Source organism: Sminthopsis crassicaudata, chromosome 1 (assembly GCF_048593235.1).
Source record: "Sminthopsis crassicaudata isolate SCR6 chromosome 1, ASM4859323v1, whole genome shotgun sequence".
In the NCBI taxonomy this organism is placed as follows: Eukaryota; Metazoa; Chordata; class Mammalia; order Dasyuromorphia; family Dasyuridae; genus Sminthopsis; species Sminthopsis crassicaudata.
Window position 1 is genome coordinate 723298231 of NC_133617.1, and position 17532 is coordinate 723315762.

Genomic DNA, 17532 nt, shown 5'->3' on the forward strand with positions numbered 1-17532 from the left:
AGTTTAATTTGAATGGCAGTAACTTTGATGGCTTTATAGCACTGCCATCAAAATTAGTGGCAGAATGAGAACTTAACAGATATGTTCCATTTGGAGGTCTAAGTACAGAGCTGATGTCTGAGTTTTCAACAACTATTTTAGTGGTATACTAACCCAAAGAAGTCTATGGAGCAACACATAAACTTAAAAAAAAGAGTATTTTTTTCTTCCCTTCCTCTTCCCCTTCCCTTTCCTCTAACAGTTCCTTTCCCTCTTGTCTTTCCCCTTCCCCTTCCCCACCTCTCTTCCTTCAAAATCCACTTCAAATCTATTTTTTTCAAATTTGACTGATTTTATATGGTACTTTTGTTTTGTTTTGAAGGAAAGTAGGACCTTAGTGTTGTAACTAAATGGAGAAGTATGAATTTTCCCATCCCTTGGGTCCCTATTTTGATTCTTTTAGAAGTTTACCATGAAGAGAATTAAACTTGTTTCTAAAAATTAGAAAATTTTTGATGGAAAAATGATACTGAATATTTTTCTGTTTTCTGATGAGAGAATCATAGAATGATGAGCTGTTAAGAGATCTTAGACTCATCTAATGAAAGCATCTCTTCTTACAGTGGATGGATCTGTGTCACTGTGTCTTTCAAGGCTGCAGTAGCTTATCAGTGAGAGAACTGAAATTCTAAGCTTCTGACTTCATATTAGATGCGCTTTTCCATGACACCATAGAGACTCTACAAATGCCAGTAGTACCTAGGGTATAGAAATGCCAAAGTGAATAAAGTGATTTACTTGGTCCTAGAGAGATGTGAATTTGTAACTTGCCAAAGATACTTGCTCTGTGGTCCTGAGTAAGTCACTTAGCTGCTTCATATTATTAGAAATAGACATATTATACATTTACACATTCATGTATATATTAACAATGTATATCATATAATATCTTGGTAGATGTTAACATTCATAGTTGTTATATAAAATTATATATGTATTCTATTATAGGTAAGCCTCTCATCTATGGTGTGGGATCATTTTTAACACTGTTACTTTTGTACTTGTTTATCTGATTCAGTAATTATTAACTATGTTATTTTTGTTGTCCATTTTATTTATGAATATATTTTCTAGGAGTCAATCAACTCCCAATGTGACCCCCAGCATTTTAGGTGGTTTGCATTTCTGTGGAACTGTAGCTTTAAGACCAAGAAAGGAACAACTTTCCATTTTGTGAAATAATTAATCACCCTGCCCTGAGCTTTTAACAGCCAAGATAACCTCCAGGGGTGTGCAGTCTGTGAACAAGGAAGAGTGAAGGTGCTCTGAGAATCTGGTCTGTGGCCTTTGACATTACAAAGGTTCCAAATTCGGCTCAGAAAGATTTCCTGGAGAATTAGTTTTATTTCATTTTCCTTAGTACTTTTCTGTCAGAACATGTTAATGTTTCATTGAATACATCCAGGATACTTTTTTTTTTTTTTTTTGGTCTTTCATACAATTATAGATCCAAAGCTAGTAGGGGCCTTTATGACCATCTGATCCAACCCTGTCGTCTTGGAAATGAGGATCCTGGGCCTAAAGGCCTTAAGTTCTTTTGAAATTCCCACTTAGCAGGTCATGAAGAGCCAGAGGCAGGTTTTTCACCAAGATCCTTGTACTACAAACTGGCCTTTTTCCATTCTTTTTTCTCCTGTTTTCCTTTCTTTTGATGATGGGCAATCTTAAGAGTTTCTTCAAAATAGACATTAGAAACTTCAGGTGTTAGAGTCCAATGCTTGTTCCTGTGAGAAATGCTCACCTAAACAGCAAAAATCGAAATTTGGATTCATTTAGCTTCTAATGAGGCAGTTTGGGTGGGGGAGTGGATAAGAGTGCTGGACCTGAGTTCAAATGCAGACTCAGATACTTCCTTAGCTGTATTTTCCTGGGCAAGTCACTGAACACTGTTTTCTTATCTGGAAAATGGGGTGAATACTAGCCCGTTCTTCCCAGGATTGTTATTAAGATAAAATGAGATATTTTACCAAGTGCTTTGCAAACTTTGAATTGTGACATGAATGTTAGCCATTGTTGTCATCTTTATTGAGACTCTGAGATTCTTTTGTTGAAGACAGCAGAGGGTCCAGTAAAGAAGAGTCTCTAAGGGTTATCAAAGAGTAGGAGTATCTCCAATACTGTTCTACCATAATGTTAGAAGGGGATGGCGGCTTTGTCTGGGAGGATGGCTAATGCTCACGTTGGTGAAAGTTTGGAGTTTAAAAAGATCAGGCCTCCTTCTAGGGGCTTTTCGATGGAAGCTACCTCAGGGTGCTTCTTAGCAATGAAAGTTATCTGTTCTTAGAATCTCACTGAAGAATGTTACTTAAATAGTGAATGTTTTGGCTTTAGCCTCTATCTCCCGTACATATTAATTTTTTATGTTGTACCTAATATGTTATATAGAGTGACTCATAGGTTTTCAAGTAAAACATCCCGATGTAATTAGGGAGATTTAATTATGAATTCTGTGTTCTTATGAAAATATTATTTTTCCTCTCTAAGGGAAAAAAGATGTTGATCCAGTGATGGTATATTTAGAACAGTCTTTCTAAAATTATAGCTGTACCAACAGATACATAAACATAAACTAGTAGCCCAAACCATTAATGAAAGATAAATTGTATGAAGGAAAATGACAAATGTTTATGGTTTAGGGGCAGCATTGAAAACAGAGCATGTCTCCTTAGACACAGCAACTGTTTTAACAGCTGCATTTTTTTCCCCTCCCAATTCTTATTTCAGGTTTTTGAGTCATGATGCAAGAATCTGGGGCCTGAGACAAAAAGCAACGGTTCAGCCATTCCGAATGGAGCAGGCAGCGGCAACCACTTACTGGAGTGCGGCAGCCTACGCGAAGGGAGAGCCAACGGCGAGACACCGTCGGGGGAGATTGGCGCGGCGGATTTAGCACATATCCAGCAGCAGCAGGTACCGTGAGAGATATTACCGCTCTGGCCACTAAAGGGAAGGCCAAACAAACCACTCTTTAACCCTTGGAGGACTTGGATTTTTAGAGCTTTTACAACATGAATGCTTTTTAAGGGAGTATATGTGCGTCTGTAGGTTTGTGCTCACACACACATATGTGTGCGTCTCTGTGTGTGTGTGTGTATACGCATAGAGATTTCTAACTTTATTTCTTTAACTTTATATACTCCAAGTCAAAGTAGATAATACTGTACATGTAGTTACCATGGGCCTGGCATAAGGAAGGAGAAATTGTAAAGAAGAAAATGAAATAGCAACAAGAGAGACACGGAAAGGCAGAGACAGGTAGAGATAGAGAGACAGAGCTAGGCAGAGACTGGCGGAAGACGACAGTTGCCCCAGAAACCACCAGTGGCACTGTTCCCTTGGGATGCCTTCCACAGATACAAGTGTTCATGACTGTGGATACATACTCATGTACCTTGGAACCACCCATAACTGTCTGTCCATGGATGATGAAATTTAGTTTCTATTTCTGATTACTAACTGTCTTGGACTGCCCTGGAAGGCCCATCTAAGTTAGGTTTACAGAACTTTTAACTATGTGTGTGTGTGAACACTTAGATCAGGACAACAACAAAAAGAAATTGCCAGACTGTAAAACTCACTATGGCCATTGGTGACATACCCTGCCAAAGATAGCCAAATCTTATTTCTCAAACAAATTGGTTTTGCTTAAAAACGCATCATTTCCTTCCCCTGTCTTGTTACCACTTATGAGATAAGCAATTATTAGATACTTTAAGTATAGAGAATACTCTTCCCTTCAGTTAGTGCACCACTTGGACAAATGAAAGAAGATTGTCTTGGGAGCCTTACTGAAAGTTTCCAAAGGATTTTCAGTAGAGAAAGACAATTTTTGTCCAAACAGATTCTTGATTGTCCAAATTATTGCATCTTAAAGGGACTGGTAAATATTCTCCCTTTTTCCTCCATGAGGTATTCAGTCATGAATAAGTACTTTAAAGTGTTTTAATTATTACCTTCTTAAAAGAAAAGAAGTTTTCAACAAATTAAAATCATTGATTTTTTTTAGTTCGGCATAGGTTGTTGGAATCATCTGGTGACTAGGAATAAAAAGGATGGGACATATATATATATATATATATATATATATATATATATATGTGTGTGTGTGTGTGTGTGTGTGTGTGTGTGTGTGTGTGTGTGTGTGTGTGTGTGAGAGAGAGAGAGAGAGAGAGAGAGAGAGAGAGAGAGAGAGAGAGAGAGATACAGACACAGACACTCAGACAGAGATAGCAACAAAGAAACAGGCGCTGGCATGTAAATATCCAAGGCTTCTGACTAGTACTATTGACTTCCCTATTATTAACATAAAAATATACTTCCTAACCTCATCTGAGGAGAACTGTGACTTCTGACATATCCTGCCTGTAAGATCTGTGATGCACATTTAGTCATAATGTTATACCCAAGTTCTAACTCCTGAGATTTGTTAGCCAAACACAACAATCCATGGCAGACATGAGTCTTTGTATTTGTGCCAGGAATTTCACATGCTTCACATGTACCTTGCACAATTGGGAATGAGTGGTTGGTCCTCTGTGGTGCCATTCTTCATGGCCTTACCGGGCAGAGGCCAGCTTGAAGCATTTTTCCAAAGTGTCAATTGGAATCAACCTGTTGGCTCTTTTGCCATCAATCACTGAGAGCCTGTTGAAGAGTATATAATTGAATAAGTGAAAAATTTGTACTTTCTGAGTTTTTGTTTTCTTTCTTAAGTAAACATCACTAAAAATCTTAAAGATGGATATAAATATTACTAAGGAAAAACTTTGGGGGTAAAGAGGAAAGAAGATAAGTCTCCCCCCACACATATTTTCTTTTAGAAAGACCATTTCCTGTTAGAAGAATCAGAAAAAAAAATCAGTAGATTTTGATGGCCAGCTATATATCTTAATTGCTACTTTTTAGGTAGAGCTATATTTAAAGCAGGTCATTGACATATCTGTTCTAAGCATGTATATGTGGATATTGAATATACATTGTATATACATTAGCATATATGTGTGTGTATATTGTGTGTATGTATATGTGTGTGTGTGTGTGTGTGTGTATACACACACACGTTTCCATTAGAATAGCTTTTCTGACAGTCTGTTACAGCTAGTGGTCTCAATATGTTTTTGGAAGAAAGGTGACCTTTCAATCATTGTACATATTGTTATTTATGAAGTCCAATATAATGCCATGCACTTTTCAGACTTCACTGACGCATTTTAAATAAGACATAAGCAGCTGCTTAAGTTATACCTAAGTGTGCAATGAAACTTTTAGTTGGTGTGGATAAGAAATACCTTTAGTCTAAAACCAGAAACTCAATGATTAAAAAGGCATAAGGGACTCAGTTTATCAGAGTTTCATGAAGCTAAAAAACTGCTACAATTAAACAGCTCCAAGAAATGTATGATACCAAGTGCGATAGACTTGGGTTGTTTCAATCATTTTCATCCTACAGGTTTTTACTTGAAGTGAGAATACCATCAGTGAGAAAATCACAGCCATGCTGAATTCATTACTGCGGTAGTCACACAAAACCACGGATAAAATTTCAATAACTGCAGGCCACAGTTGAGTAAACAGTTGCACTGAAACTTAATTCCTGTTGACTTTTCCCTCATTCTTCGCCAGGGGCACATTCTGATTCGTAGTGCAAAGACAACAGGGGTTACAGCTTTGATTAATGTAGGACACTGGAAGAGAATTAGAACAGGAAAATATGTTGGAAGTGCATTCAACACAAAGGTTTGGCTTAAAAGGACGTGATAGCAAAATGAGTTAATTATGCTTTGTGTTGATGAGAAGGTTATGGAATTTTCCAGTTCCACTTTGCTCATAATTGATGATACATGGAGAAAATTTAGCCAATACACAGTATTTGTCAAGGTAAAAATGTTAGACTTCCACGTTTGTTCTTTATTATCCAGGGTAATTATATATTGTGGCAAATGTCTTTTCAGAAAAGAGAATGTAGACAAGGACCAGCTTTGGAGAATGTCCATGTGTTTTATTGACTAGAAGATACCGCCGAAACTCAACAGTCATTACTTTTATTCCTTTTACCCAAAGGAAGGAGCCATTCCACAGGAGTAGACAAACTTACACACAATACTCCAAGACTCCTACTTATTCTCTGCTTCACCCATACCTGAATGAATTGTCTGTAACATGCTTTCAACCCATGTTTATATGTAATATAAACCTATTACTAAAAGTAGATGGGTTTTAAACATAATTTTATAAAGTTAAAGAACTAAATCTTTTTCCCCTTTAGTCATGTCTTTTTAGTTGTAATAATTGATTTCTAGTTCCCAGAAGTCCCTGTCTTAGTCCTAGAATTTTGTTCTAGATGTCATAACAAAAGTCTACTTTCTTCCTGCTAGAATACTTGCCCATAGACAGACCTTAGAGACAAATGCTGTTATTTAGTTTTGCCATTATTTATTTGTTATTAATGGATATTGATAAAAAAAACAAAACTTTAAAATAGTCCACTAACTTGTGTGGATCAGGAGCTTTTAAGAGTCTGAAATTTTAGAAAGCAGAATTTTGTTTCCATACAGCTTCAGATGGGAGCGTTTACAGATAAGCATATTACATAGAGCATAATGTTTAGAAGTTTCTCTGTATACAGCATATGCTGTCAGGTCAATTAACAGAATGCATACTAGAGAATGTTTATTCAATAAAAAATGAATAGCTGCTAAATAAAACAGCTATTTCCTAACATCACTATATTTGAAGTTGGGGGTCCCTCCTCCACCTGGCGCCTACTTTGCCTCTAAATCATCCCAGTGAAGAGTATTCCTTCCGTTGTTCCTAGGGGCACCTGCAATTTGCAGAACTTTTGTCCAAAGCTTGTGTCAGAAGGTCAGCTGTGCATTTTCATTTATTTTGTTAGTTTGTACAAAAGAGTATTGACTTCAAAGCCCTTTTTGATATTTGACGAAATGGAGCAGTTTTTTATGTTAATTGTTCAAGGTGTCTAACTTTCAATCAGTATGTGGTAAAAGCTGATATAGGTAAAGAACTCTCTTTAAAGGGAATGCATTCCATAGATCGAGGACGATGGAAGCCACATAGGTTTGCTTATTTTCAATGGAGCAAATCATAAAAGCATATAAAGAGAGTGAATAAAGCTGAAAGTGTCAATGAATATTTGAAGGATTTTTTAAAAAGGGAATAATTAACCAAAAAGGTGAAGAAACTCAAGAACTTTGGGTCTTTATCTTGAGAAATTTAATGGCATGCTAGAAAGGGATAGTTAGGAAAGAGAAACAATCAGCATGAAAGGACCCTAGGATTATTCATCCATTGATATACTCAAAGTTTCCAAAAAACAGTGGGCATGACTAGTGTCTCAGTAGTATCTAACGTTTTCAAAATTTGTTTGGGACACATGCCCTTCCTGATCCAATTGAAAAAGAAAAGTCTTTTTCATTAGGAAAGATTTATTTCCTGGTTTGAGATGTGCATGGTAGGTGTGAGTAGACTGTCGCACATTATTAGAGATAGGCAGCAAAGGGGGTATTATCAGACAGAAATATGATCAGGGAAAAAGGCAGGTTGGTCGTCATACTGAGGGTAAGAGATGGACAGCTCAGAGGCTCAACTGGTGTCCAGGTGGTATGACATAGGATCTTGCAGAAGGTCCTCAAAGATCCTCACAGGAAGAGGAATCAAGGACAGGGACAGCCCATATAGACAAATTCACATAACCATCAAAGTGATGAAATGTAATTAAACATTTGAAAATTGGAAATTATTTCAACTCTTAACTCACCTTGGCATCTAAAGCCAATGTACAATAAAAAATGATGAACAAGCTGATTTTAGAAAGATCTGGGAGAATTTATACTAACTGATGCTGAATAAAACCAGCAGAATCAGAAATACACTGTACACACTGTACACTGAGATGATCAACTGGAAAAGATGTTTCTTTTCAGCAGTTCAGTGATTCAAAGCAATCCCAATAAACTTTACTTCCAAGAAAGAGACCATGTAAAGCATTTGGACTGGTAATAAGATTGCATAGAAGGTTCTGTATTTAGTTCTCTATCTGTGTTAATCTATTTATCTGTCTATTGTTTCCTTATCTACCCAAAATTCTGGCTAGTTATTTAATACTGAATTTCCCTATCATCTACCTGCCTAAATCTATATATCTATCCATCTCTCACTCTCTCTGTCTATGGCTTTTGTAAATGTCTCTTTTTTCTGTCTCTCTTTTTTTAATCTCCCATTCTCCTTTTGCATTTAGTTTCAGTCAGTATCCCCTATTTTCTCCCCTTTCCACTATCAGTAAGACCTTGATTCAACTTCTGTCTCTGGGGCTTCAATTTCCTCCTCTTTAAAATGAGATGCCTTGAAAGCTATGGCCCCTCTAAGGCAGCTCAAAATCTCAGGTCCTTAGATGCATAAGAAGAGGGATACAGCTTCTGTGTTTTCTGATATAGCCTCCAGAAAGGGCTGGTACATGGAGAATGGAAATGCCCTTTCTTCTGTTCCTTTTCAGTTCAGGAGACTCATCTGTGTGTTTAGACAATGTTGGTGCTGATGTCTCCCATGAATCTTTTAAATTGGATCATGATCAGTTCTGTCAGTGATGTAGGCAATCAGTTGTACAAAGTCTTCTTTCCTTCCATCTTTACTGGAAGGGAAGAGAGGGGATGGAGGAGCCAAAGAACATTCAAATTCCATGTTATCCATGAAGGCTGTCACTCATGCTCTCCCAAGCTTGCATGATAAAATGGAACTGGATGTTTATAACTATTGTAGTGTTTTTTTTTAAATGTCCCCTTAGGGAAGAAAACACCGGTGGCTAGAAAATTTATATTTGCAGCTAAATGGTGACATTTTATAGAAGACTGATCCTTCCAACGAAAATGTCAATTTTAGCTCCCCTAGAATAGGAGATATTCAACCAGTTGTTTTAGAAATATAACAAATGGCTTGGTTTTTTTTTTAGCAGCCTATTGTACTGACTACAGAACCAGACTTGGAGTCAGGAAGACCTGCCTTCACGTACTCTTATAAAAACTTTCTCAACTTTTCTCTGGGCAACTCTGTAACCTCTCAGAGTTCCAGGCTCTTCTCAGAACTGTGATGAGGATCAAGTGCTTTGCCACCCTTACAGTGCTATATTAGTCATCATTACTAACATTCTAGAATTAGTTATTCTATTTTATGAAAAGCATACTGAAACTTGATTTTTGTAAATATTTGCTTCAGTTTTCCATCTTCTTAGTTTGAAAGTAGCATGTGGGCAGCTAGGTGGCGCAGTGGATAGAGCACCAGCCTTGAATTCAGGAGGACCTGTGTTCAGATCTGATCTCAGACACTTAACACTTCCTAGCTGTGTGATCTTGGGCAAGTCACTTAACCCCAGCCTCAGGGGGAAAAAAAAAAAAAAAGAAAAGAAAGTAGCATGTACTCATAGCCCCATGAAGAAAGGTCATTGCCAGAAATTGGTCTAACCGGGAATAAAGAGCAGCATTTTCCACAAGGAGAAGCCTGATTTTGGAGAGAAGATTTGAATTTGAGCCATGAGATTTTCTTCCTGTTTAAAACTCTGCTTTCCTTTTCCTCATCTAGAAAAAGAAGGGGTTTACCTGACTGACCTCTAAGATATTTTCTAGCTCTAGCTCTGGAATACATATTTTCATGAAATTCAGTTGCCCTTCTTGTTAGCAGGCGCTCACTTGTAAGTGGGCATAGAGAATAAAAGAAAGGCAAGTGAGTGAACAGCCCCGAAGAGTTCTAGGAATTCTGCTTCCCACACTGTTTCATTGTGTGTGAAATGGATCCTTTCAGCTTCCCTAGAGAGCCTCACACTTGGACATCATAATTCCAAGTACTGATCCATGAGATGAAACTCCATATCTTTTGTCACATCAAAATTCTTTTTGAACTTTCAGGTGGCATGACAACTAGTCATTTGTTGACAGATTAGCTGCAGACTTTGCAGAGAGTTCATTCTGCAAAAACCATCAGACTCCTATCTGTTCTCTTAAGGGGAGAAAGCCCCCACCATACATGGCTGTTTTGCAATTGCTTGCATTCATTGACAGCTAATGCTGAGCTGGCAGAATTAATGTTTGTGTAATGTAACCCTATAGCTTGCCCGATGGAGTGGAGTGTACTCTGAGCGTGCATGGATTACTTGATAAAAAGGGTTACAAGGTGACTGCTTTTATGACAAAGGAGAACAATAACATAGATGCTGGGACTATGTGGCGAAACAAGAAGAAAGTTTATAGAGTGAACTGAACTTCATATAAGAAACTTTCTTTTCATCATTTTTCTTTGAACCGAAATAGATTGTAACAACCAAATGTCAATTGTAGCTTTCTGGAGACTTTTCTTAAATGCTGTTTGATTTGGGGCCACAAAAATAGTCAGCTTCCTTTCCTTTGGTAAAATGAGATGAGTTCATTCACACATTTTTCCATTATACAACCTTGCTTTAGGCAAGAACAAGTCTATTTGATAAAATTGTGGCCCCATGCCATGTGTTTGCATGGGATTTCCTAAAATTCATTCATGTAGCAAATATAATGAATGCCTACCATGTATGACCCTTTGCCAGACACTGCAGGATGGCAAGGAATCCAGTTGGATTGGGCAATATAGATGAGTACTAGAAAAGACGATTCAAAAGGTGGGGACAAAATTTCCAGTGGCCCTGATTATCAAGATCAGAAGTCTGCATTTTATCTTTTAGGCAGCGGGGAAACATCAGTAATGTTTAAGCAGAGAAGTGATATAATCAAGGGATGAGATGATCAATGTGGCAAAATGAGGCAGGGACAATTTAGGAGTACCACAAAGTGGATATAAGAAGATCGTTTGAGAGGCTCTTTCTATTGTGGGTCAAAAGTATGGAAAATCTTTACTATCATGGTGGCAGTTATGACAATAGAAAAGATGAATGAGAGAGAGATTGGAGGAGCTCAAAGAATCAGCACAATTACACAAGTACATAAGCATTTAGTAAGCCCTTTCTATATGGCAGACACCATGCTAAAAAAGGACTATCTGTACCCTTGAGAAGCTCACAGTCTAATGAGGAAGCCAACATGGAAACAGCTATGGGCAAACAGGATGGGAGAAAAAACAGGAATAAAACAGATAGTCTTGAGATTTCAAAACTGGATAATGGAGGAAATTGTGGTACCCCTCACAAATTATGGGTGCAAGGGGAATTTCTTTTCTTTCTTTTTTTTTAAAGACACTGCTATAGGGTAAAGCTTTATCACTGACTACAAGCTACTTTTCTAATACTATAAAAAGAAGAATTTTAAAATATTTTTGTAGTACATTTTTTTAAAATCCCTAGCTATTTACTAATGAATATATCGTAAAGTCAGATGGCAATGGGTGATTAATTGCTTTTTAGTGTTTCCATTGATCATGAAATGAGCTTATCTTTTTTAAGGACCAAAATTACTAAGTTAAATCATTTGATAATGTTTTTATTCCATATTGACATAAGCAGGTTAGAGTAAATTTCTTTGTAAAATCATAAGATAGAATTGTAATATCTTGTGTTTTTGTTGTTATTGTTGAGAAAATAGGGTATGTAATTATTAAACTGCTAGAGCTATAAGAAAGTCATGTTAGAATATTGTTTAACCTACCAGAGATTGCCAAAATGTAATATTGCTTGTGGCTTGTCTTTAATGGGAAGGAAGGTAGTCTTTCCCTTTTCTCTGTAATCTTTAGTAAAACATACTTTCTTTATAGTTTTCATAATTTTAAAATTCTAAATTCAGTATCTACAAAAGGAAACATTACAATAAACATGATTTTAAAAAGTAGATTCTTCATATAAAAGTAACTGCATTATTTACAATTGTTTTGAAAATACAAACATACACATACAGACATGTATATTAACAAGTTAACAAGAAAAGGATCCACCTTTAGTTTGGTGATTTCTGGCTTCTTTGTATTCTCTTTTTTTTCTCTTCAATTTTATAGTGTTGATATTGTTAATTATACTTAATATGCTTTTAGTTAGCATGAAGATTGTTCTACTTCTGCTTCTTCTCTGTACCATTTCACCTTAGGCTTTAGCTATTTCTTTGTATTCTTCATATTTATCATTTCTTATGCTATATTAATATTTCATTATTTTGGCAGACTATAGACTATTTAGTCATTCCCCAGTTAATGGACATATGAATTTTTCTAGTTTTTTTTTAAATCAAAAGTAAAGCTCCTATAAATATTTTTTCTTTTTTATAATAATAGCTTTTTCTTTTTTAAAATACACGTGAAGATAGTTTTCAACATTCACGCTTACAAAACCTTTTGTTCCAAATTTTTCTCTCTTTTTTCCCCATCTCTCTCCTCCACTAGACAGCAAGTAATCCAATATAAATTAAATATGTGAAATTCTTCTAAACATCTCTCTACATTTATCATGTTGCACAAGAAAAATATGATTTTTTTACAGATTTTTTCCCTCTGAAGTCACATCCTTCAAGTATATTTCTTCCAATAGGATCACTAGTCACTGCATAAGATCAGTTCTCTAATTCTTACTGTATCCAAAAGGGATTTGGTAGGATCTTAGGCTGTCTAACGATTTTTTGTTTTAACTATGATTTGAGACTATTACTTTGATATGTCCTGCCTAAAATTAAAAAAAAAATGACACAAAACCCTAACTAATAGTGTTGTCTTTAGTGATGATGATGATGATGATGATGACGAATGATACATGTTGTTTCTCCATTTGAATATGAGCTTCTTGAGGACAAAGACTGTGATTTTCACTTTTTTTTTTCATGTTTCCAGTGATTACCTTGCATGGTGCCTCGTTTTCAGTAACTATTTTTAATAAATTCTTGTTTGCTGATTGACTGTTGATCAAAATTTCCAGTAACTTCTTTTACCATTCTCAGCCACATCTAAATTAAATTCTTGAGTACCTGACTAATGTAGTCCTAAATTACTACGTAAGTGAAATGTACTTCTTTATGGCAAGTGCCACCTTTGTTCATCAAATAAGGAAAAAAAAAACATAGACAGCTCTAATCTTATGCCATAACTTACTGTTTTTATCAGGTACCTCATCCTGTCCCTAACTTCTCTTATCTTCCTACATGGCATAGAAGGTGACATGATGTCTTTTTAGTCATTCAAATCTAATAACTTTTAATCTGAAGGTTAAGTAGTGAGATATAAACTAAGAGATGATAATATCAATTTTATGTTCACTGAAGGGCACAATATACCTCTTTCTAGTAGAGGGAAAATTGTGCGGAAAATGTCTTTTGCTTTTCAATAGAAAAGAGTGCCAGTTGGAGCCAAAGAAAAACGGTTTGGGGAAAATTAAATAAAAATAAGCCATTCCGCCTATATAGTGTAACAGTGGATTTTTCATTATGGCAATTACTAGGCATTAATTTTTTTTCAATGTAATATTGGGGGAAGGTTTCTGTTTTTATAGCATTCTGTATTGACTACAGTGGTCCTCGTTACTAACTCAACCAACCTTTTCCAAGGTTAAAGACTGAGAGGGAATGACATAATGCTCATCCTTCCCTTGCCTATTTTGGGTATTAATGCTTATGATAAATAACATGGTGATAATGTTGCTTACCTTATTCCATACTGTTTCTGTTGGCCGAATTCCGTGCAGCAGGAATTTTGTATGCACAAGATATGGAGTGATTCTGCTCTTGTGAGGATGAATCTCTATTGTAATTTTTGTGTATTATCATTTATCAGACTGGGGCTTAATTTTCCCCAAAAAATTCCAATAGTGGATAGGAAGTCATACTCAGATCCAAAAAGACTGATGTTCAAATAGCATTTCTCAATATACTGGTTGAGTATAATTCTCAACTTAGGCATGTGCCCAATACTATAAATTACAGAATAATCACAGATCTGTATTGTGGAGAATATTTCCTCAATGGAAATTTCTTACAGCAATGAAATCATGCAGCTGGACAAAAATAAACCCCCAAATTGAAACAAAATATAGAATTGAGTATATGAAGTAAATAGGCACAATTTTAAAATGAGGGAGTAGGGAAGTACATCACGTAGAGCATGTAGCTTAACTTGTGCATACTGTTCAAGGTCAATGACTCCAAATGAGTAAGATGAGAAAGGGATATTATGGTAAAGTCAAAATTTGATTCCGATAAAGTAGGAAAGCTGAGCTATTTTAAAAACCCAAATTTACTGAGAAACCCCTATTTTTATTAAAGCTTTTGTTGCAGCTCATACATAAGCATTTAATTGGTTATATTTTTACCTATAAAATATGGAGGGTATGGCATTCAATATCTAGTAAAGCTCATTGAAAAATAGAGTTATAGAACTCTATTTTGAGGACACAATAAGTGGCCAATGGCTCAATTCTATTTCCTCTTTTCCTTTTCATGAGTATACTAATAACTGATCATGCTTTTGGCTCTTCTGAGAGGCCCCTAGCTGGGCTTGGTAACTTGTACTGTTCTAAACTCTGAAACCTTCCTAGTCTCTTAAAAATATATGCATGCTTCCACCTACACACATACACACACACATACACACACACACACACACACATGCACACACACCTGAATTGTCAGTTGTTATGTATGTAAAAAAAAAGCTTCCCTGTTAATTTAAAAAAAGTTTTTTTGGACAAAATGTGTATTCCTTGATGACTTCATTAATTCATTTCAGAAATATTTATTGTTTTCAAAATATTGTGCACAGAGTAGGATACAAAGATTAAGAAATAGGTCCCTACCTTTAAGTAACATGTCATCTAATTACTTTTTAAAAAACACACATATTCATATATGTATGTATGTGCATTGTCCTAATTGTCTTAGTTCAGTTTTATATTTATTTACTATTAAAATAGGCATTTTATATTTATTCTCTGTATATGTGTACATGTACATGCGCATGTGTATATACATGCACATATATACATATGATACATATACATATATAGTATATGTACATAAACAGACTATGTGTATGTGTGTATGCATGTATAGATATGTAGTTGTTGTCTCCATTAGAACATAAGCTCAATGCAACTCAGGGACAATTTCATTTATTGTACTTAGCGTCTCTAGTGACCTACATGTAATAGATGTTTAATGGATACTTGTTGACTGATTGATTTGTGGGGCTAGAAGAAAACTGAGAGACTATGTAGCCCATTTTACACTTGAGTAAACTGAGCACTGAAGAGTTTAAGTGAGTTCCAGAAGCTCCTAATGGGAGCTAATGGGAGGAGCAAGGCTTGACTCCATACCTCTAACTCCAAAGCCTCTTTCCCATTGCCTCTCAAAGCAGCCACCTATAAGTCTGGCACAAAGTATGATGAGGTTGAGAAAGCAGAGCCATCATTTCTACTAAGGGGATTCAGGAAAATGGCGCAATTATGTTGGACTTTGTTGAATGAATCAGGATTCAATTGATAGAAGATGTGACTAAAGACAGAGTCCACCCTAGTGGACAGAGACTGGACTTGGTCTTAGCTAGCTCTTGCTTTAAATTCCACTTCTTATTTGTAAGGCCTGGGCAAATCACAACCTTTCTGAGCCTTGGTTTTTTCATCAAAAGAATGGGGACAGTACTCTTTGTGGTATCTAATTCAAAGGGTTGATGTGAAGGTCAGATGAGATAACGTCTGTCCAGCCCTCCAAAGGTCTTCTAACACTATGGCAATGTCAATTGTTATTAGGGGAATTTAAGGTAGAGTGCATGGAGAGCTGAGGTCCAGGACATTGTCTGTCTGGGGAGGAGTAGACAGAATCTATCTGAGACTAAGGGGAGGCCTTAGAGCTGGAAAGGTAGATTGGGACCAGATTTCAAAGGACCCTGAATCTCAAAACAGTTGGGTCATATGGCATAGCAATAACAGATTGTCACTCATATTTTACTGGGGCAGCAGTCGAGATGCTTAGTGTCACTTGTCTGGGACACAGATTGTGGTTCTTGGCTTGTGTGCAGTCTCTGACCTGAAATGCAGAATTTCATCCACTGCAGCATGTTGCCTGGTTCTGCCATCCACCACTTTGGAAAATACCGTGTGCTCTTTTCGTGGCATTAGCCACCTCAGGTTAAGATAAATTTATTGAGCACTTACTATGTGTAAGGACTATAGATATTATACCAAACTGGAGAAGTCACGGTGCGGTGAAAAGCATTTTAGACAAATGGCCAAAGGAGCTAGCTAGAATTTTGACTCTGCCACTTTATTCTTGTGTGACTGTGGGCAAATCATTTTAACATCTCTGAGCCTCAGGTTTATCTTATGAAAAATTAGAGTGTGACTTAAGATCTCTTTCTGCTTTAGCTATGATACTTTGATAGGACAGAATTTGTCATTTGCCCCTCTCTTTAAGAAGTTTACAAAATGGGGCTGTATGTTTTGCCTTTGATCAGTCAATTTATTTGTGTACATGCTTTAGTTCTTTTTTAGATGCTAAGCTCCCTGAGGATAGAGGCTGAGTGTTTTACTGTCTAGGAACCCCACATGGAAAGTTAATGCTTTGCTTTGATGGGAAACATGGTAGTATAATTGCATGGAGAAGGAGCCTTATCTTTTTTAACTTTCCAAAAAAGATAAGGCTCCTTCTCCATGCAATTAGACTACCATGTTTCCCATCAAAGCAAAGCATTAACTTTATATCTTTTTGGGGGGGAAGGGGAAGGAAGAGGGCTTATTGTTATTACCTCAATAGAAGGACCAATTGCATGTACCTTAGAGAGGTGGGCAATAAAAAAACTGAAAACATTTGGAACTGGAAAGAATCTTGGAAATGATCTCGGTTAACAAATATGTATTGATCTCTTACCATGAGCAAGACTTGTAAAGGATCCAAATAAGTTTCAGACCTATTTTCTGTGCAGTCATATGTACATTCAAAAAAGAGGAAATGTGGGGGCAGCTAAGTAGAGCAGTGGATAGAGCACCAGCCTTGAATTCGGGAGGACCCGAGTTCAAATCTGGTCTCAGACACTTAACACTTCCTAGCTGTGTGACTCTGGGCAAGTCACTTAGCCCCAGCCTCAGGGAATTAAAAAAAAAAAAAAAAGGAAATGAGGTATTTCTTCCTTTTTTTCCAGTTCTATCATTCAGTGAGCTTTTATTTAGCAGCTACTGTGTACAGATATTTGTGCTAAGGCTAGCAAAAACAAACAAACAAACAAACAAACAAACAAATACTTCCTACATTCTACCCTCAATGTTCACAAGTGAATTATATTCATCTTAAAACATCATGGCATAGTTTCATTTTTCTACTCTGAAATCTCTTTGTCATTCAAAGATTTGGACGTGTAATTAAGATTTGCAAGTACTTGCTTTTATACCTAGTAGAAACTAGAAATGCAAAATGCACAAGGAATTGAAACACATTTTGAGTAAGATCTGTCCTTGGCAAAGAATATGAACAGGTCATTGTGGAATTTGTGGAATTTTAGTCTGAATTTTGTAACCATCAACAAGCATAGATATTTAATTAAACA

At 36.3% G+C, this 17532-nt stretch overlaps 1 protein-coding gene across 1 annotated transcript in view; it reads left to right on the forward strand.

The window, feature by feature from the left end:
- The first annotated feature begins 2763 nt into the window (after positions 1-2763).
- FOXP1 (forkhead box P1) overlaps positions 2764-17532 on the forward strand; it is a 265651-nt gene continuing 250882 nt past the window's right edge. Inside the window, 2 exon segments of the mRNA XM_074284103.1 lie at positions 2764-2795; positions 2797-2949. Of these exon segments, the coding sequence (XP_074140204.1) occupies positions 2775-2795; positions 2797-2949 (174 nt within the window). The 5' untranslated portion in view covers positions 2764-2774.